The 21,321-nt window shown below is 47.4% G+C and overlaps 1 protein-coding gene across 19 annotated transcripts in view; it reads right to left on the reverse strand.

Moving 5' to 3' along the window:
* The window catches only part of TSPOAP1 (TSPO associated protein 1), a 231,462-nt gene that overhangs the window by 20,411 nt on the left and 189,730 nt on the right, over positions 1-21,321 (reverse strand). For 12 of the 19 annotated variants that reach the window (XR_006286347.1, XM_043531294.1, XM_043531296.1 and 9 more), the window contains 6 exons: positions 8,499-9,641; positions 7,720-7,846; positions 7,374-7,513; positions 6,990-7,158; positions 5,731-5,802; positions 5,256-5,294 (listed from right to left, as the gene is read on the reverse strand). Coding sequence is in view for 16 of the 19 variants with exons in the window: in XM_043531294.1 (XP_043387229.1) it covers positions 5,256-5,294; positions 5,731-5,802; positions 6,990-7,158; positions 7,374-7,513; positions 7,720-7,846; positions 8,499-9,641 (1,690 nt within the window). In the remaining 3 variants the exon portion in view is untranslated. Of the gene's footprint in view, positions 1-3,930; positions 4,068-5,255; positions 5,295-5,730; positions 5,803-6,989; positions 7,159-7,373; positions 7,514-7,719; positions 7,847-8,498; positions 9,642-21,321 lie in introns of all 19 variants that reach the window. The other 7 variants (XM_037880543.2, XM_043531302.1, XM_043531298.1 and 4 more) reach the window with 5 other exon arrangements.

Below are 21,321 nucleotides of genomic sequence, written 5' to 3' on the forward strand. Positions count from 1 at the left end.
CCTGCGCCTCCTCTCCAAAGGGACCTTCCAAACAGGGACCAACTGCCCCAGTTATCATGACAGTGCACAGCTAATGGCTGAGGCAGTCCTGTGAAAGGACCTCTCGGTTGGATCTGACACCTTTCTCACCCTTCTGGGATGACATGTCCCAGGGCTAGTCTCTACTCAGAGGCATTTCTTTTTGCTGAAAGTTTGAGCCAAAGCTGTTCAGCCCCTTCTGGGAAGAGAGACAGTAGCAAGGCCCAGCCCCAGCTTAGAGACCCCAGGAACAGCGTTCCTGGTTTGAGGCAGAGAGTTGAAATGCATCCCCCTTGGCAGGCTGGAAAAGGACCTTCCAGAGTCCCACTGAAATCCCATTTGGATTGGGCCACGTCAGCAGGGTTTGAAAATCACAGCTGCGGCTGTGCCTGCCATTTGTAACAACAAGACGCCACCCTGCATCATGCCCGGTTCTAGTCTAGCTCTAGCGCAGGGCACACAGCACCAGCCGCGAATTGCTCACTGACATGCAATGGAGCAGTGACGGAGAGGCGCAGTCAGGGGCCAGAGAGGACGCAGCTTGCTCCAGAACGTGCCTCCCTGGCAGAGCTGCAAGCTCTGCATAAGCCTGTCAGTGTGTCAGATCCAGGAGGTGCAAACTGTCCAGTCTCTAGCTGTTGGCTGCTGTGCTGTCCCCAGCTCCTCATGGGTCTAAGTGTTTAACACTGGCCGGGGCTGTGGAAAGGGAGAGAGGCAGTGGGTGTGGGGAGAGCAGTGTCCTAGGGAGGGGCAGCAGCTCATTCAGGAAAGTGCACATGGAATGCAAGAGGGCTCTGGGGGCATTTCCTAGCCCCTTAGCAAGTGCTCAACCTCCCTCCATCACACTCTCTTGGCAGAGAGATTTTAAAATGAACTTCAGATTTTTTGCAAAGCACCTACGATGACTTGTACCTAAGCACTAAGACAAAAGCTAAATGAAATATTGCTAATGGCCAGGTAAGGGAAAGGGATAGCTCAGTAGTTTGAGCATTGGCCTGCTAAACCCAGGGTTGTCAGTTCAATCCTTGAGGGGGCCATTTAGGGATCTGGGGCAAAAATTGGGGATTGGTCCTGCTTTGAGCAGGGGATTGGACTAGATGACCTCCTGAGGTCCCTTCCAACCCTGATATTCTATGATTCTAAGATGGCCTCAAAAAATCATACAACTCCAGAGAGAACTCACATGACTCCTGTCTAGCAGAAATAACAATCAAACAGCTAAAATCCTACACAGAATATTTCATCTTGTGGTATATATCACCCAGCTCAGGCTTTGCAGACCATAGGTGAAGTCAATGGTTGTGTTGCCGTAGACTTCCAGTGGGACCAGGAATTCACCCCACAAGAGATGGAAGCCCAATACCAAAATAAGACTTCACCTCCGGGGCCAGACAACAAGAGCATTCCCACTAAGAATTATTGTTGCAATCAAGTAGAGAGGGTGATTTGGTCCAGGGGTTAGTCTGGTCCTAAGCCCCCTAGGGCTCTGTGGATAAATGAATACCTTGCATTACATCTGGAAGTGCATGGGAAGCTAGTGCAGACCTTGATGGCTGGTGTTACATTCTCACATTTGCTTGTCCTGCTAAACAAACTGATGACCACATTCTGCATTAGCAGAAGCTTCCAAGTGGTCATCTAGAGCAAATCAAAGTAAAGTATATTTCAGCACTCCAGCCTGGAGTAGAAGGATAGAGCCTGAAGCATGGGCCTGGTGCAAGGCCTGAGGCCTGAACCAAAGTCAGCCAAAGTTATGCTCTGAGCTACGGTCAGGCCCTGTCAAACGCTTTTGCTCCCCTGCAAGCCAGTGACTGGCACACAAACTCGGCACCAGTACTGCTAGTATTGATAAAACACACTGACTATGTAAACACATTCCAGCAGGCCAGCACACGAACACCCTAACTTAGCACACGACAAAAGTGATGAATACGGATATTTTGTCTAAAACATTAGAGTAAAAGTAAAAGACAGGTGGTGAATAGGGATGTTTTGTCTGATACATCAGGAGGAAAGTACAAGGGGAGGTAACAAACATGTCATGAAACACATAAGGTGATATGTAAGTTGTTTATCCAAGTCTATAAATGTTGGGATACCTCGCTTTAACCCTTCGTCTGGCCTCGGGGGCAGTGGAAAGTCCCACCACTGACTGAGCTGGTCCATTGTCACGGGCATACAGGTGTTAAGTGTACCTGTAACCACTGAGCCGGAGCATTAGCACCGCCCTTCGTCTGCAATAAACCTGACCGAGTGCCTTTGCTACGAGACGGGTCTGTGGTTATTGGGCAGTTCATTTGGAGCCTGCTGTACGGGCTAACTGGCCAGTGCTGGTACAGCAGACAGAGAGAACACACACACACAGCCGACAACTGACAATACTGGTGACGCTGACCACTGATCTGGTAAATAAGTGAGCTGTCCTCTGTAGGAATTGTGATCTAACAGCGCAGGAAACTATGAGTTAGGGAACAATGGCGCTGAGAGAGGCATATATGACAGTGGGTTCACAAAAGGAGAGACTGCAGCCTATGGCCTAGCTGAACATGGCAAAGGGCACTGCAAGCACCTATTTTTACCTAAGTGCTTAGGACCAGCAATGGCTCCAATATGATCTCAATAGCTTGGCCCATAAAGGTCAATGATAAGCATACCTCCGTCAGAAGAGGTAGCAGCCCCACCCTTCCTCCAGATGTTCCCCCATTCAGCAGCATTTCCCCTGCCTCATCTAAACTGAGCTCAACACATCCAACTTTCATCAAAGACCTTCGCTTGGCCACTAACTGGGAAAGCAAGGAGCCTGCTGCTTCCGGTATGAAGAAAAGTAAATGGAAATCAGGGCAGGAGGGGTAAGGAGTTCAAGCAATCTGATTCTATTCCACCCCCTGCAGCAGACTTCCTGTGTGACCTTGGGCTTCTTCTCTGTGGGTACCTTGTAAAACCAGGGTCACACGGCCCAACCTCACAGGGTGTAGTGCTACCCGACATCACACTTGGTACCCATCCATCTCAAAGCACCTTGTAAAACCAGGGTCACACTGTCTGACCTCACAGGGTGTAGAGCCACCTGTCATAAATATAAAGGGAAGGGTAACCACCTTTCTGTACACAGTGCTATAAAATCCCTCCTGGTCAGAGGCAAAGTCCTTTTACCTGTAAAGGGTTAAGAAGCTCAAGTAACCTGGCTGGCAACTGGCCCAAATGACCAATGAGGGGACAAGATACTTTCAAATCTGGAGTGGGGGAAAAGGCTTTTGTCTGTCTGTGTGATACCTTTGCCGGGAACAGATTAAGGATGCAAGCCCTCCAACTCCTGTAAAGTTAGTAAGTAATCTAGCTAGAAAATGTATTAGGTTTTCTTTGTTTTGGCTTGTGAAATTCACTGTGCTGGAGGAAATGTGTATTCCTGTTTTTGTGTCTTTTTGTAACTTAAGGTTTTGCCTAGAGGGATTCTCTATGTTTTGAATCTGACTGCCTGTAAGATTACCTTCCATTCTGATCTTACAGAGTTGTTCTCTTATCTTTTTTTGTTCTCCTAATAAAGTTCTGTTTTTTAAGAATCTGATTGGGTTTTTTGGGTCTTAAAAATCCAAGCTGGTTTGTGCTCATCTTGTTTATTCTCAAGTCTCCCCAGGAAAGGGGGTGTAAGGGCTTGGGGGGATATTTTGGGGAAATAGGAACTCCAAGTGGTCCTTTCCCTGTTCTTTGTCTAAATCACTTTGTGGTGGCAGCATACTGTTCAAAGACAAGGCGAAATTTGTGCCTTGGGAAAGTTTTTAACCTAAGCTGGTAAAAATAAGCTTAGGGAGGGTTTTCATGTGGGTCCCCACATCTGTACCCCAGAGTTCAGAGTGGAGAGGGAACCCTGACACCACCCGACCTCACACGTGGTGCCCATCCGTCTCAAAGCACCTTGTAAAACCAGGGTCACACCGCCCGACCTCACAGGGTGTAGAGCCACCAGACATCACACGTGGTGCCCATCCGTCTCAAAGCATTTTCAAGGATGGGTAAGTATCATCGTCACCATTGTGCCTCTGGTTCCCCATCTGTACAGAGGGAGGATGAGACTTACTAAGGCCTCCCAGCAGGTCTGTGGAAAGTTCAGGAATGGAACCTTGTTCTGCTGACTCCTGGTCCCATGCTCAATCCCCTAGACCACTGCTTGTTTGAAGCAGACCAGAATCTTACCCTCTAAATGGAAACCACTAACAGGCCTCAATAATAGACTCTATCTCCTCATGCTAATTTTCACTAGCTGTTAGTACCAAGGATCCATCTTCATCCTGTGCTGCCCCCAGCACAGCCAAAACTGCCTTCAGGAAAGCGAGATCAAATGATGCAGTCCACCCACTCCTGCCCCAGCATGAGTCTCTGGAACCAGAGAGACGGTCATAGATCTAAGAAATCAGCCCAATGAGTCATTGGAACTTCCCCCACAGCAAGAAGCCCTTCACTTCCTCTAGCTGTGGCACTGTAAGCCTATGGGGCAGGAACTTTTTGCACAGGGTCTATCACAAGGGGGTCCTGATTTCTGACTGGGGCTCCTAGGCACTATGGTAATACAAATAAATCATCATCAGATGAGTCAGATATCCTACTACTACTCAGGACAGCTCCACCAGCCACCCAAAACAAGCCCACAGTCCCCCAACCACTTCCAGATTCCCACTGTGTGTCCAAAGGTCCAGCAGCCACCATCCAAATAGGAGTGAGATCCTACACACACTGCAACCCCTCTGGTGTCACAACATGCTTTCCAAATGGCACAGGGTAACCATCTCTCCTCCTGTAGGAGCGATTTCTCAAACCTCACCCCTTTGTCCTCATTCCTGTCACCATGCACACCTCCATGACAAACAGCCCAAGCCTGACTCTTCTGTAGTTCTGAGAGCAGCCTGCCATTCTCCAAGCTAATCTCACCCACCATCCATGTCCCCAATATCAGCCGCATCGCACACACTACTCACTGCATAAACAGCCTGTTCCTTCTTGCCATAGCTTAGCTAGGATCTGGGTAAGACTGAACACTCCGAAACCACAAACTGGTAGCAGGACTCTTCTTACTAGGGTCACGCTGACAAGGTTCCACATAGGGAAGGGAGAGACACTTGCTCACAAGGGCTCTTATGAGGAAGTGATGTGGCTGCTCCCTGAGATGTGTTGCTGAAAAGTACCTATCTACTTTTATGGGCCCTTTGCCTGTAGTATCCGAGCATGGAAGGAGCAATTCTCACCTGGATGAGGCTTGTAGTTTTCCTGTTTCTCCAGCTCCGCTATGGAAGAAAAGATTTAATGAGTCTGTATTCAGCTTTCAACACTGACAAAAACAGACACCTGACTAACAACAAGACGTTCCTCATGAAGAGCGAAGATCAAGCCAAGGCCCAACAAACACACACCACAAGCAGATCATACATCCTATTCATGCAGCTCAAAGTCTAGGACAGTAACAGTGACACTGGAACATCATTGGAGGCAGAGGACAAGCTCCAGAAACATAAAGAGCTAATTGTCCTTGAGAACGTTTAACACCCAGGCCAGGGTCCCAGCATGGAGTGATTACAAATGGTGCCAAACGGGAAGGAAAGGGTGCTCTGTCCACATGCTGCCAGTCTGACCATTTGGAGATCCTGAAAGCAGATAGTCAAAACTCAACTCAGTTTGCAACCCAAATGCCAAAATCAAATGCAAGCAGCAGGCGTGACAGACCTTTCTTGGCACGTCTGGGTTTCGGAGGAGGGACGGTGAGGCGGCGTGGAGGTCGAGCAAATGTACCATTTCCTTAATAAAATCCAAGAAAAAAAGCAAAAATAGACAAGAGAACAGTAAGACAGTGAATGAAAATGAAAAGCTTCTTGGAGAGTGAGCAAGCAACACAGCAGCATGAAGAAACTTCCACTGGGAAGCAGACTGTGATTTATATACTAAAGCGAGACCACACAGGGACTCTCATACTGTACAACCCACACACAGAGACAAGTCTTTATATATGCCCATCAAGAATGCAACAGAGCATGTCCTGCCTGTCCAACCCTCCCTGCCTGTGACTGCACATCACCTTTCAGGAATATTAGAGTAAAACCAAACCCTAACATATTACAACCCAAAAGAAGCAAATTTAAGGTTGCACTTCTCAAACAAGCCACCCATACCCACATTAACCCTGCCCTTGTAGGAACACAGTTCCCCTCTTCCCCACTCTGCCGGCAGGTGAATGAATGAATGCGAGACTGGGAGAGGGCAGGGGATTTCAGGAGCTGGCAGGGGAGGATATCGGGGTCCTTCCCCCCCTCTCCTGATGACCTCCTGAGCTCTGCAGGGGGGAAGATCCCCAGTGAGCCTGGGGAGGAGGCAGTTCACCATCCAGGCCCTCATGTGAGGCTCTCAAGGGCAAATTCTCTTTTCTGCTGACAAGGTTCCCTAGTGACGGGGTGATGCTCTGAGCTTGATCTCTGCAGAGAAGAGGGACAGAGATGTTTTTGGTAAGTGCGAGCATCAGGCTCCTGCAGTCCCTATGCTCTGAATCAATGATCCACAGTGATTCAAATTTAAGAACTAGTAACTTCTGAAAATACATGTTAGCCTTTCTCATTGGACACTGGATCTCAGCCTGGGGAGATGGGGAAATACACTTCCTCTCTCTTCTTGTCTCCACTGTCAGCTACAAAGTGGCAAAAGCACTGGACAGACTTTTAGAGTCTGGTAACTGCTCTGTCATTCGGGTGTGAAATTGGGAGCCCCTTGTGCACATCACTCCACATTTGGTAGGAAAGTTCTATCCCAGCTTCCAGCGTTGCCGTCCACCCATGGCACTCCTGAGGGTGGCCACAAGAACCACCTTGGCAGGTGCAGTTGGCATGTAGCTGCAGTGCAATGCATGACAGCCGTGCTGAGCTTCCTGAATGTCAGGAAAGAAACGCATTGTCCACATGCAGAAACCGAGTAGGTGTGGGAGGGAGGTACAGTACCTATGCTTTCCACCGATGTGGCAGCAGGAATGTAACCTTGCTTTAACATCTCCTTCCTCACTTCCTCACTCTCCACCTGAACTTCAGACACCATGTTACAAGGGATGTACCCTGCCCTTCCTGCACATTCACCTCTGTAAAACCCATCAGCGTCTTTGTCGCCACACACCTAGAAGAGGAGAAACAGCATCTGCATCAGTTCACATTAGGGCGCATGAGCCACGTAATGAAAGCAGGGACGCTCTGCAGGCAAAGCAGTTTAAGGAAGGTAATGACAGCCTGTTCAACTGAATTCTGCATCCAAATGTCCCAGCCATCTGTGCTCAGGACGTGGCAGGTTAGCAGCAACATGGAAGAAAAGACCTCATGCAGCACTGTTCTTACCTTCAGAATCTGCCCCTCCTTAAATGGGAGCTCTTCTTCAGCTGCATCAGGGTTAGGTGACATAGAAATGGGGTCATAGTCAAAAAGGGCCACAAATATCCTTAGTGAGTTGTCTTGAACAACAGCCTCTGAAGCTGTGCCTGCAAGCAAGGGAAAAGATGTTAGCACCACGTTCCAGGGAGGTCACATCACCAAATCTACATGTTTTCAGGATAGAAGTTACTGGCTTCTCTTTCAACATTTCAAAACAGATCGGTCTCTCTCCATCCCTCTGTCGGTCTCTCTCTCCCTGTACTATGCTCCCTTTCAGATGGAAAATAGTCTCAAGAAACGCTGACAAGCTCACCTGAACTGGAGATGGAAGATTTCAAGATTCGGCTTCTTCTCAAGGTCTTGTTCCCTTTTTGGGTTGGAGTCTGCCAAGCTGGTGAGCCAAGTAACTCCTGTAACCTCAGATCTTCATTACCAGAAACCTGCAACAGAAACCACTGGAGAGTTACTAATGACCGTGCTTTGAACTCTGAATTAGCATGGACCCAGCTCCACCCCTCACCAGCGACACTAAGCACACCAAAAAAAGCAATGCATTCAAATGCAATATTCCTCTTTTGGGACACTCCAGAGATGAGAATTATGTGGTACTCTGGAAAACTGAAGCAAGTCAACATGGACAGGTGCTTTTCTTGGAGACCAGTAACAACTCCATTGTGGTTGTGAGGAGGGGTGGGAGGACACATCAAGGAAAAGACGAAAAGATCAGGGATCATCATTAATTTACTAGGAATTTTCACTAAGGTCCCAAGGTCTTTGAACTTGGACAGCATCTTGTCCTAGGGAGGAGGACCCAGTTGAGAAAAGGAATACTGCATCCAGGATTCTTAGCAGCAGAGCAATGATTCTTCTCTGACTTTCCACAGGACAAGCATAAGCAGAGAATACAAGAAAAGCCTCAGAGCAGCACAGAGCTACAAGCTCTACAAACTCTCCCAGTCATACCCCTGGAGAGTCCGTTTCTGTACAACACCAGACAAAGCAGCACACAGGCAGGCTGGGGGCAAGGGCAGGGGAGGAAACTATTGTCACTACAAGCTGCTTCAAAACCAGAAGAGGAAAAGACACCCAGACCCTTGCGTGCAATGCAGCACTGTGTATCCCCTTCCAAGGGCGCTCCGGCATCCTCCTCCAGCCAGCTGGACTACCCTCTCGTTCCCAGCCTGGCTCCTCTGAGCTGCCTTCACTCCTCAGTGCCTCCTTCTCTGGGCAAGGTAACTGTGGGTGGTGGCTTGGAGACCCCGCCCACTCCATTCCTTTCTCTTCCCCAAACGCCTGCTTCTTCAGCGGGGTTCTCCCATCAGACTGGGCAGACTCAGACTGACTGGAGCAATCACTCCACCCTTCACAGCCAGTCTGGGACCCCTCCACACTGCCATCTGACCATTCCCTGCTCCCGGGGCTGGAAGGGAAGGTCAGATCCTGATCTTCCTCTGAGTCATACTCAATATTGATCTCGAGGCTCCTCGTGTTGAAGCAGTGGGTTGTCAATGCAGCAGGCTCTGCTAGGTCTGAAGGCATTAACTTTCTGTGGGATTTTCTAAAGGTGCCTGGTCTTGCATGACCACAGATTTCTGACCCACCCTTGCCACTAGCACTGCTTATGACATTCAGCTTCTCCTTGAGGCTGTGGGCTCTGTACAGGCTGCCTCCTGTCAGGCTGCAGGTGTTCAGCAGGCGACTACAATGCTCTTTGACATCGCTCCGTTTCTTCCTGCTAACCTCAGGCAGATCATGGGCCCTTTCTTGAGAATTACCCCCTTTCTTTCTGCCCCACTGGGGGCTTGTGCCTGCAGTGGGCTTTATTCTACTCTCCTGGTAACCCCAATTACAGCTACCCCTTTTCTGAGTCCAGCTCAGCTCCAGATAGACAGGATTCTCCTTGTCAGAGTCTTCTCTGGTCTTCTGAAGGATAAGAGCCTCTTGGGGAGCCTGCACGGGAAGATTTTGGTAGGTGTCATTACCATCTGTGTTTGGAAATGCCTGAGGGGCACTTATGGGAAGGGGCGTCCCCTTCCTTTCTGTATGGTATGGACGTCTCTCCAGAAAGCAGTCTGGGGATTCTCTCTTCTCCACATGAACACACTTTTCTTCCTCCTCCTCTTCCTCTGTCACTTCGGGAATGCTAAATAACTTCTTGCTGCAGTTCTGCTGATGTGGGAGCTCCAGAAGCCTCTCCAGAATTTCCTCATCGCTATCGGTGTCACAAGGGTCCAGCTGCAGCCCAGGCCCCAAAACGAGGCACAAAGGGGATAAGCAGAGAGAGAAAGAGGAAATAAACATTAACAAAGAAAGAAAGCTACAGACACCCCCGCACAGTGTTTGAAACAGGGCAATCCAATGTCAGGACTAGGACAGCACAACGTGACAGAGAGTGATTGCAGTCTGCAGAGATGCAAGGGTAGGAAGCAACGGAGGAGATGGTTCTTTGGGCTAAAGAAAACAATTAGATGACCTACTGATGCAATGAGACAGCAAGAAAGGTCACTGGGTGGGACGGCCCTCCCCTGCCAAATCTGCACAGATGTGTAGTCGTGGCCGAGTGGTTAAGGCGATGGACTAGAAATCCATTGGGGTAAGGGGGAGGGAAAGCTCAGTGGTTTGAGCATTGGCCTGCTAAATCCAAGGTTGTGAGTTCAATCCTTGAGGGGGCCATTTAGGGATCTGGGGCAAAAATTGGGGCTTGGTCTTGCTTTGAGCAGGGGGTTGGACTAGATGACCTCCTGAGGTCCCTTCCAACTCTGATATTCTGTGATTCTGTGTCTGTGTCTGCAGCACCTTCAAGTGCACCCTCTGGATGCCACAGAGGCACTCAGAGCTACAGGAGGAAACTGGCTGGGCTGGGGTCAGGCACGCTTTCTCCAGGGCCGTCCTGGGATCAGCAATTCACTCCATCCATAGGGACAGATCAGACTCTCCCTGTATGCTGGCCCCTGCTGGAGGGCACAAGGCCCTGCCTCCTCCACACCACCTTTTCTGCATCCTTCTCCCTGCAGAGGAGCAGAAGTAAGGTATCCCTGTGCTACCAGAGCAAAGAAGTGCAGGGGCTGCTGCTGTGAGAAGCCCTTTGCCTCTGCAACTCACAATGGTCCCAGAGCAGCTGATTTGTACATGCAGCCTGCCTGCAAACCCAGGTGAACACAAAACACTCCCTTAGCCAGACAAGGCAATCACTTTCCTTACATTAAACTGAAATGGATACACTTGATCCTACAGAGCTGTGTTCCATTCAGACATGCATTCAAAGACATTCATATTAAAGTGGTTATGCAAATGGTTGGTGAAATGTTGCACTGCTTGTAATAAAGCTGGTTTTTAACCACTGAAGCTAAGTGTGGGTTATGTTTTGCCTTTTACTATTTTAGTGTAAGCATAAAGAAAAGGAGGACTTGTGGCACCTTAGAGACTAACCAATTTATCTGAGCATAAGCTTTCGTGAGCTACAGCTCACTTCATCGGATGCATACTGTATGCCACAAGTCCTCCTTTTCTTTTTGCGAATTCAGACTAACACGGCTGTTACTCTGAAACCTGTCATAGTGCAAGCATGTAAGCAGAGTCAGGTTGAGCTCTACCCTGACATCTGGTGGCGAGTTGTGGAAAAGGACTTCAAGGGCTGATCTCGTTAGCATGAGCACACCCACCCTGCCTAGCATGATGGGGCTGCTTGCCAAAATGGTCACTTTGGCTGCTGTGGGATCCCCAGTCTCTTTGTTATTGGGGCAGAAGTAAAAAAGTGTTGTTATCCTGGTTATGTGAATCAAGGACAGTAGAACTGTACCTGGCATTTTATGACAGAGGGACTTGCCCTCACCTAAATAGCACTCGCTAGGCAAGGGACATGGGTTCTAGAACCTAGTGAGTTGAGAGGAGGGATGTGCATGGCCTTCCTTCCTTCTGAGGGCCTAGAACACCAAGTTCACTCTTTCCACTGTGTAATATCAGAGCTAATTTTGATTCTATTAGGAGTCTGGTTACAGGCTGCTGAACTGAATTCACTTTGGGCTAATATTGCACCAGTACTAAGGCTCCCTGCTATGAGCTGAAATCATTGAGTGCTGTTAAGTAGGAGGGGCCCTGAAGATATACTGGTGAGTGGCTTGCACGATGCCTGGCTGAGCTCATGGTGAAGGCTGCAGCAGACCCCTACAGAAAGGCAGGGAAGTTGGCTGTCGACAGGAGCAGTGGAGCATGTAAGGTGCCCCCATACCTCCCCCCTTTTCCACCCAGGCTGGGAGGTAAACTCTGCAGATGAACTTTTGTACTCTGGGGCTGTGCTGGACTTTTGGGACTTTGGGTGACTTTTGGGTTGCTGGACTCAAGAACCAAAGGGAAAGGACACAGCCCAATCTGCTTGGGGGTGGGTCTTCTGGTTCATGGTTTGTGTTTATGAACCCTAGTTGTGGTTTTTCCCCAACATAATGACGCATTGTTTCTCTCCTTTATTAAAAGGGGTTTTTTTTGCTACACCCAGACTCTGTGCTTGCGAGAGGGGAAGTATTGCCTCTTAGAGGTGCCCAGAGGGGTGGTATGTAATTGTCCCAGGTCACTAAGTGGGGGTTTGAGCCAATTTTGCATTGTGTTATTGAAACAGAACCCCTAGATACTGAACCCGGCCCTTGTTGCTGCGAACTTTGACGGGCAGAAGGGTTACATTAGTAACAAAATAAAATGGTCACACTGGTATTAAGGGTTCATTTGCAAATAGTTTATAAAGGGCTACTCAATGATTAACATATTCTATAAGCATGATATAGATATGAGCAGTCTGTGGTATAGATAGTTATAAATACCACAATAAAAGGTGTTCTAGATGGTTATAAGGAACCTGTTGACCAGTTGGACGCCATAACGACTGATCAACCATTTATTAAAACGTCTGGTAATCAGGTGTTAGTCCTCTGTAACCTGTTTATAAATTTACTCATAAAGCATGACCAATAAGACTTGGTTTACTTACATACAAAATCAATCCTTAATTTAAAAATACACAAGTAACATGGGCTTTTAATAAAATAAAATGGGTTCTAAAAAGCCCCATTAAGACTGTATCTAAAGCAAATGTAAGTAGCTATTAGCTTCTATACTGGAGTGAAATCAACTAAAGGAAACTTTGGTCTAAATATCAGGGGAGAAAATCATAGAATATCAGGGTTGGAAGGGACCTCAGGAGGTCATCTAGTCCAACCCCCTGCTGAAAGCAGGACCAATCCCCAACTTTTGCCCCACATCCCTAAATGGCCCCATCAGGGATTGAACTGACAACCCCAGTTTAGCAGGTCAATGCTCAAACCACTGAGCTATCCCTCCCCTAATCCTGACAGCAAGATCTATAAGACTATGGTAAAATCTCTCAAGGGATGTGTTGGAAGCTCAACAACAAAATCCTTCAGAAATGCTTTAAAATAAATCCCAGGTAATATCAGAGAAATAGACTTGATGCTTAACATACAAACAACACGGCTACTGCCTCCTTCACAGAGCCTAAAATACTCATTGCTGTGAAGAGGAAAAGCCTCACATATACAAAGGTTCACCTTCCAACAGGAAATGCACCGTCACCCAAGCCCAGAAGCTGGTTCTCTTTACATGGCTCCCAGTGGGCTGGTTCCATCATGGCTCAGGAGAAGTGGTTCCTTGTAGGACGTAGGGCTTGACCCCAGCTGGCAGTAATGGCTGTGTGTCAGGGGGAGTCCAGCAGCCACAAGCCACAGGTGGCCGATTAGCTAATAAGAGAGGAAGTGCCTGTGCTTCCTGCAGCATGCTCAATGCTACCCATGGCTGTGCAGCAGCCTGGGCTGTCTGTTGGCCATCTGCAAAAGGGCCTTGCTTTTTCCGCCACAGCATGTGGTTGCTGCCTCACTGACCCTTGGCTGAGTCTCAGCTTCTCTCTGTTGAGAGAGTAGCTCAAGCCTCCAGCCAGACTAGAAGCTCTCCCCCTCTGGCGTAAATAAAAATCCCCAAATAAACAAACCTAAAGTCCCCAGTCCCTCCCCTTGGTGCAATACCTTCCCCATCCCATCTGCAAGGGTTCTCAGCAGGACCTTCACTCCTCAGCTCTTGGCGTATCCATACGCTACCTCCAGGCAGCACCACAGATTCATAGAGCTAAAAGCCAGAAGAGACCACTGGATCATCTATGCTAACTTCCTGTACATCACAGGACATTAACGTTCACCCAGTTACCTCTGTATTTTGCCCAGTAACTTGTGTTTGACTAAATCTTCCAGGAAGGCATCCTGCCTAGATCTGAAGACACTAAGAATCCACCTCTTCTCTTGAGAGTTTGTGCCAATGATTAATCACCCTCACGGCTAGAAATCTGTGCCTTATTTCTAATCTGAATTTGTCTGGTTTCAGCTTCCAGACATTGGTTTTTGTTCTGCCTTTCTCCACTGGATTAAAGAGCCCTTTCAAACCTGGGATTTTCTCTCCATGAAGGAACGGATACACTGTGACCCAGTCACCACTCAGTCTTCTTTTGGATAAACTGAACAGATGGAGTTCTTTACGTCTCTCGCTGTAAGGCATTTTTGCCAGCCCTCAAATCATTTTTGTGGTTCTTTTCCACACCTCCCCAATTTCTCAACATTCTTTCTAACAGGTGGACACCAGGACTGGTAGACACTATTCCAGTACTGGTCTCATAGTAGGAAGGTGATATGGAAGGGGGGGGTTCAGCTATTGTGACCTGCACTGGATGTGCCATGTTTGTCTTTCTTCCACAGGACAGAAGCGACTTTGTCTGTACAAAGTGCAAGCTGGTCTCCATATTGGAAGAGAAGATTGAAGGTCTGGAGCAACAGATAACGACCCTGCGTTGCATACGAGAAACTGAGGATTTTCTGGACAAAAGTCAGGATATGCTTCTACGGGCACAAAGCTCTAAAGATTTAGAGCAGGTTGCACAGCGGAGCCAAGAGGCCAGTGAAGAGGCTTGGCAACATGTGACCTCCAGAAGAAGAAGGGGGAATGTCCGGGTTTCAGCAACGCAGACACAGGTAACTAACCGCTTTCATGTTCTCTCCACAGGTACTAATGCGGAGAGTGGACCAGATGATACGTCTGAGGGAAGGGAGCAGAAGGAGACTCCGCTGGTTGGAAGGCATGAGATGCACTGTCCTGAGATGGGGGGTTCCACGACCACCACTCCCAAGAGAAGGAGGCGGGTGGTGGTGGTCGGGGACTCTCTCCTCAGGGGGACTGAGTCATCTATCTGCCGCCCTGACCGGGAAAACCGAGAAGTCTGCTGCTTGCCAGGGGCTAAGATTCGTGATGTGACGGAGAAACTGCCGAGACTCATCAAGCCCTCGGATCGCTATCCCTTCCTGCTTCTCCACGTGGGCACCAATGATGCTGCCAAGAATGACCTTGAACGGATCACTGCGGACTACGTGGCTATGGGAAGAAGGATAAAGGAGTTTGAGGCGCAAGTGGTGTTCTCATCCATCCTCCCCGTGGAAGGAAAAGGACGGGGCAGGGACCATCGAATTGTGGAAGTCAACGAATGGCTACGCAGGTGGTGTCAGAGAGAAGGCTTTGGATTCTTTGACCATGGGATGGTGTTCCATGAAGGAGGGGTGCTGGGCAGAGACGGGCTCCATCTTACGAAGAGAGGGAAGAGCATCTTTGCGAGCAGGCTGGCTAACCTAGTGAGGAGGGCTTTAAACTAGGTTCACCGGGGGAAGGAGACCAAAGCCCTGAGGTAAGTGGGAAAGCGGGATACCAGGAGGAAACACAGGCAGGAACGTCTGTGAGGGGCGGGCTCCTGCCTCGTACTGAGAAGGAGGGGCGATCAGCAGGTTATCTCAAGTGCTTATATACGAATGCACAAAGCCTTGGAAACAAGCAGGGAGAACTGGAGGTCCTGGTGATGTCAAGGAATTATGACGTGATTGGAATAACAGAGACTTGGTGGGATAACTCACATGACTGGAGTACAGTCATGGATGGTTATAAACTGTTCAGGAAGGACAGGCAGGGCAGAAAAGGTGGGGGAGTAGCACTGTATGTAAGGGAGCAGTATGACTGTTCAGAGCTCCGGTACGAAACTGCAGAAAAACCTGAGTGTCTATGGATTAAGTTTAGAAGTGTGAGCAACAAGAGTGATGTAGTGGTGGGAGTCTGCTATAGACCACCGGACCAGGGGGATGAGGTGGATGAGGCTTTCTTCCAGCAACTCGCAGAAGCTACTAGATCACATGCCCTGGTTCTCATGGGTGACTTTAATTTTCCTGATATTTGCTGGGAGAGCAATACAGCGGTGCATAGACAATCCAGGAAGTTTTTGGAAAGCGTAGGGGACAATTTCCTGGTGCAAGTGCTAGACGAGCCAACTAGGGGGGGAGCTTTTCTTGACCTGCTGCTCACAAACAGGGAAGAATTAGTGGGGGAAGCAAAAGTGGATGGGAATCTGGGAGGCAGTGACCATGAGTTGGTTGAGTTCAGGATCCTGATGCAGGGAAGAAAGGTAAGCAGCAGGATACGGACCCTGGACTTCAGGAAAGCAGACTTCGACTCCCTCAGGGAGCAGATGGGTAGGATCCCCTGGGGGACTAACATGAAGGGGAAAGGAGTCCACGAGAGCTGGCTGTATTTCAAGGAATCCCTGTTGAGGTTACAGGGACAAACCATCCCGATGAGTTGAAAGAATAGTAAATATGGCAGGTGACCAGCTTGGCTTAACGGTGAAATCCTAGCGGATCTTAAACATAAAAAAGAAGCTTACAAGAAGTGGAAGACTGGACAAATGACCAGGGAAGAGTATAAAAATATTGCTCGGGCATGTAGGAATGAAATCAGGAGGGCCAAATCGCACCTGGAGCTGCAGCTAGCAAGGATGTTAAGAGTAACAAGAAGGGTTTCTTCAGGTATGTTGGCAACAAGAAGAAAGCCAAGGAAAGTGTGGGCCCCTTACTGAATGAGGGAGGCAACCTAGTGACAGAGGATGTGGAAAAAGCTAATGTGCTCAATGCTTTTTTTGCCTCTGTCTTCACTAACAAGGACAGCTCCCAGACTGCTGCGCTGGGCATCGCAACATGGGGAGTAGATGGCCAGCCCTCTGTGGAGAAAGAGGTGGTTCGGGACTATTTAGAAAAGCTGGACGTGCACAAGTCCATGGGGCCGGACGAGTTGCATCCGAGAGTGCTAAAGGAATTGGCAAATGTGATTGCAGAGCCATTGGCCATTATATTTGAAAACTCGTGGCGAACGGGGGAAGTCCCAGATGACTGGAAAAAGGCTAATGTAGTGCCAATCTTTTAAAAAGGGAAGAAGGAGGATCCTGGGAACTACAGGCCAGTCAGCCTCACCTCAGTCCCCGGAAAAATCATGGAGCAGGTCCTCAAGGAGTCAATCCTGAAGCACTTACACGAGAGAAAAGTGATCAGGAACAGTCAGCGTGGATTCACCAAGGGTAGGTCATGCCTGACTAATCAAATAGCCTTCTATGATGAGATTACTGATTCTGTGGATGAAGGGAAAGGAGTGGATGTATTGTTTCTTGACTTTAGCAAAGCTTTTGACACGGTCTCCCACAGTATTCTTCCCAGCAAGTTAAAGAAGTATGGGCTGGATGAATGCACTATAAGGTGGGTAGAAAGTTGGCTAGATTGTCGGGCTCAACGGGTAGTGATCAATGGCTCCATGTCTAGTTGGCAGCCGGTGTCAAGTGGAGTGCCCCAGGGGTCGGTCCTGGGGCCGGTTTTGTTCAATATCTTCATAAATGATCTGGAGGATGGTGTGGATTGCACTCTCAGCAAATTTGCGGATGATACTAAACTGGGAGGAGTGGTAGATACGCTGGAGGGCAGGGATAGGATACAGAGGGACCTAGACAAATTGGAGGATTGGGCCAAAAGAAACCTGATGAGGTTCAATAAGGATAAGTGCAGGGTCCTGCACTTAGGACGGAAGAACCCAATGCACAGCTACAGACTAGGGACCGAATGGCTAGGCAGCAGTTCTGCTGAAAAGGACCTAGGGGTGACAGTGGACGAGAAGCTGGATATGAGTCAACAGTGTGCCCTTGTTGCCAAGAAGGCCAATGGCATTTTGGGATGTATAAGTAGGGGCATAGCGAGCAGATCGAGGGACGTGATCGTTCCCCTCTATTCGACATTGGTGAGGCCTCATCTGGAGTACTGTGTCCAGTTTTGGGCCCCACACTATAAGGACGTGGATAAATTGGAGAGAGTCCAGCGAAGGGCAACAAAAATGATTAGGGGTCTGGAACACATGACTTATGAGGAGAGGCTGAGGGAACTGGGATTGTTTAGTCTGCAAGAGAAGAATGAGGGGGGATTTGATAGCTGCTTTCAACTATCTGAGAGGTGGTTCCAGAGGGGATGGTTCTAGACTATTCTCAGTGGTAGAAGAGGACAGGACAAGGAGTAATTGTCTCAAGTTGCAGTGGGGGAGGTTTAGGTTGGATATTAGGAAAAACTTTTTCACTAGGAGGGTGGTGAAACACTGGAATGCGTTACCTAGGGAGGTGGTAGAATCTCCTTCCTTGGAAGTTTTTAAGGTCAGGCTTGACAAAGCCCTGGCTGGGATGATTTGATTGGGGATTGGTCCTGCTTTGAGCAGGGGGTTGGACTAGATGACCTCCTGAGGTCCCTTCCAACCCTGAGATTCTATGATTCTATATACAGAGGTAAAATACTCCCCTGTTCTTGCGCCCTATTTCCCTGTTTATACATCTGTGGGTCCCATCAGCCCCTTTTCCCACAGAATCGCATTGGGAGCTCATGCTAAGTTACTTCTCCACTATGACCACTAAATCCTTTCCAGAGTCACTGCTTTCCAGGATACAATCCCCCATCTGTAGATGTGTCCTACATGTATGGCCTTGTATTTGGTTGTATTAAAATGCATTTTGTTTGAAAGGACCCAGTTTCCCAAGCAATCCTTATCACTCTGTATGACTGTCCTGTCCTAATCCTTACTAATCACTGCACCAATCTTTGTATCATCTGCAAATTTTATCAGCAGTGACTTATATTTACTTCCAGATCATTGAGGAAAATGCTGAACAGCATCAGGCCTAGTATTCGCAAAAAGAAAAGGAGGACTTGTGGCACCTTAGAGACTAACAAATTTATTTGAGCATAAGCTTTCGTGAGCTACAGCTCACTTCATCGGATGGATCCAATTAGAAATACGCCCATTTGATAATGATTCCCCATTGAAACCTACTTTTTGAGATTTGTCACTTAGCCAGTTCTTAGACCCTTTAACATGTGTTCTGTTGACACTGTATAATGCTAAATTTTTAATCAGAATACTGCTGAATTTTAATCAGAACTAAGTCGAACACCTTACAAAAGTCTAAGTATATTAAATCTATACCATTACCTTTATCAACCAAACTTGTATTCTCATCAAAGATTAAAATCAGGTTTGTTTGCATGATAATAATTTTATTCCTATCCTGAATTCTTTTTTTATTGAGTTCTGTATCAGCTTTGCCATTGTTTTGCCCGAGATTTATGGCGGGTTAATGAGCCTATAGTTCCCACATTCTGCTTTGACTATTAGCACTCTTCCAGTCTTCTGGAATTTCCCCAGTATTCCAAGATTTATTTAAAATTAACATTAGCAGGTAAAAGATCTCCTCAGCCAACTCTTTTAGGACTCTTGGGTGCAAGTTCTCTGGGCTTGCTGATTTAAAAATGTTTATACTGAGTAGATGATGTTTAACATTTTCATTAGTTACTAATGGACTGGAAAGTACTTCATCACCATCATGTGATACAATCACATCATCCTGCTGCTTTTCCAAACCAGAACACAAAATGTATTTAACTTCTGCTTTTTCTACATTATTATTATAAACTATTTGCCATCTCCATCTCATAGTGGACCTATATCATTGCTAGGATTTCTTTTGTTACCAATATATTTTAAAAACACCTTTCATTGTCAGCCCTGTCAACAATGGATATTTTCCTGATGTCTTTAGATTCCCTTATCAATTTTCTACTCTTCATAACTTCTAATTTATATTGATTGCTATCTCTTGCCCCTTTATTTCTATTTGTTATATGTTTCTCTTTTTTTATTTCTAATTGCTGACTTCACTTTTCCACTGAACCAGGATGTGTTTTTAGCCAAAGTTGTCATCTTTCATGATTATGGAATCGTGGCTTTTTGGCCATCAAATAAACTCTTCATTCATATTTTTCTGTCTAAATTTTTCCTCTAAATCAATTTCACTCATAATTTCCCTCAGCTTTGGGAAAATAACTCTTCTGAAGCACCAGGTGTGTGGCTGGGACTGTCCTCTGTTTAAGTATTTAACGTAATTAGTTCATGATCAGTGGTTCCTAGGCAACCAGCAACTTTCAGTCCAGTGATTAATTTATCTTTATCTGACATAATGTACTCCAAAACAGAATTTGTAATTTTTGAAACTCTGACGATGTTTTGTAACAAGCCTGATGAAGGGGTATTCTGAATCGGAGCAATAAAGAGGTGCGGGGGAAATCTAGAGGCCAAATGATTTTTTTATCTCAATCAGTTGGGGGCAAAGTAGAAATCAGTTAAGTGGCAAATAATCAGAAGTAAATCAAAGTTACTTGTTTTAGCAGGAAGAAGTTACTCACCTTGTGCAGTAACAATGGTTCTTTGAGATATGTGTCCCTATGGGTGCTCCACTGTAAGTGTGTCTGTGCCCCGCACTGCTGATTGGAGAATTTCAATAGCAGCGTGTCCCGCCCGCACAGCTCCCCATATGCCACAAGGTTAGTCAGTGTGCGCGCGCATTCAGTTCCTTCTCTACCACAGAGTCAACCACTGAAACTCCGAAGTAGAGGGGAGGAGGATGGGTTGTGGAGCACCCACAGGGACACACATCTCAAAGAACCATCATTACTGCACAAGGTGAGTAACTTCTTCTTCTCTGAGTAGTGTCCCTATAGGTGCTCCACTGTAGGTGATTCCTGAGCAGTACCCACCAATGGAGGCTGGGACTTCAGAGTCAAGTCTGATATGGACGACAATACTGTCGCACCAAATTTGGCATCTGAAGCCGAATCCCCCAGGATGGCATGGTGCTCTGCAAAGGTATGCGCAGATGTCCAGGTAACTGTTCTGCAGATTTCTGATATATGGATACCCTTGGAGAAGGCAATGGGTGAGGAGACCAACCTCATGGAATGCATGCATACTGAAGGTGGGGGTGCTAAATTACACAATTGGTAACAGAGTTTAATACACTCAGAGATCCACTTTGAGAGCTTCTGAGCTGAGATTGCTATACCTTTTGACCTATCTGCACTGGAGAGGAAGAGTCTTGGAGATTTTCTAAAAGTCATTGTCCTGTCCAAATAGAAGGCCAAGGCTCTTCTCACGTCAAGTGTATGTATGATGGTGTCCATGTTATCCTTATGAGGTTTGGGATGAAATTCATAGATTCATAGATATTAAGGTCAGAAGGGACGATTATGATCATCTAGTCTGACCTCCTGCACAACGCAGGCCACAGAACCTCACCCACCCACTCCTGCGATAAACCTCTTACCTATGTCTGAGCTACTGAAGTCCTCAAATCATGGTTTAAAGACTTCAAGGAGCCCGTGCCCCATGCTACAGAGGAAGGCGAAAAACCTCCAGGGCCTCTTCCAATCTGCCCTGGAGGAAAATTCCTTCCTGACCCCAAATATGGCGATCAGCTGAACCCTGAGCATATGGGCAAGATTCACTAGCCACATACTACAGAGAATTCTTTCCTGGGTAACTCAGATCCCACCCCATCTAACATCCCATCACCGGCCATTGGTCCTATTTACCATGAATAGTTAAAGATCAATTAATTGCCAGAATCATATTATCCCATCATACCATCTCCTCCATAAACTTATCAAGTTTAATCTTGAAGCCAGATAGGTCTTTTGCC

The sequence above is a fragment of the Chelonia mydas genome, chromosome 17, assembly GCF_015237465.2.
Source record: "Chelonia mydas isolate rCheMyd1 chromosome 17, rCheMyd1.pri.v2, whole genome shotgun sequence".
NCBI lineage: Eukaryota > Metazoa > Chordata > Testudines > Cheloniidae > Chelonia > Chelonia mydas.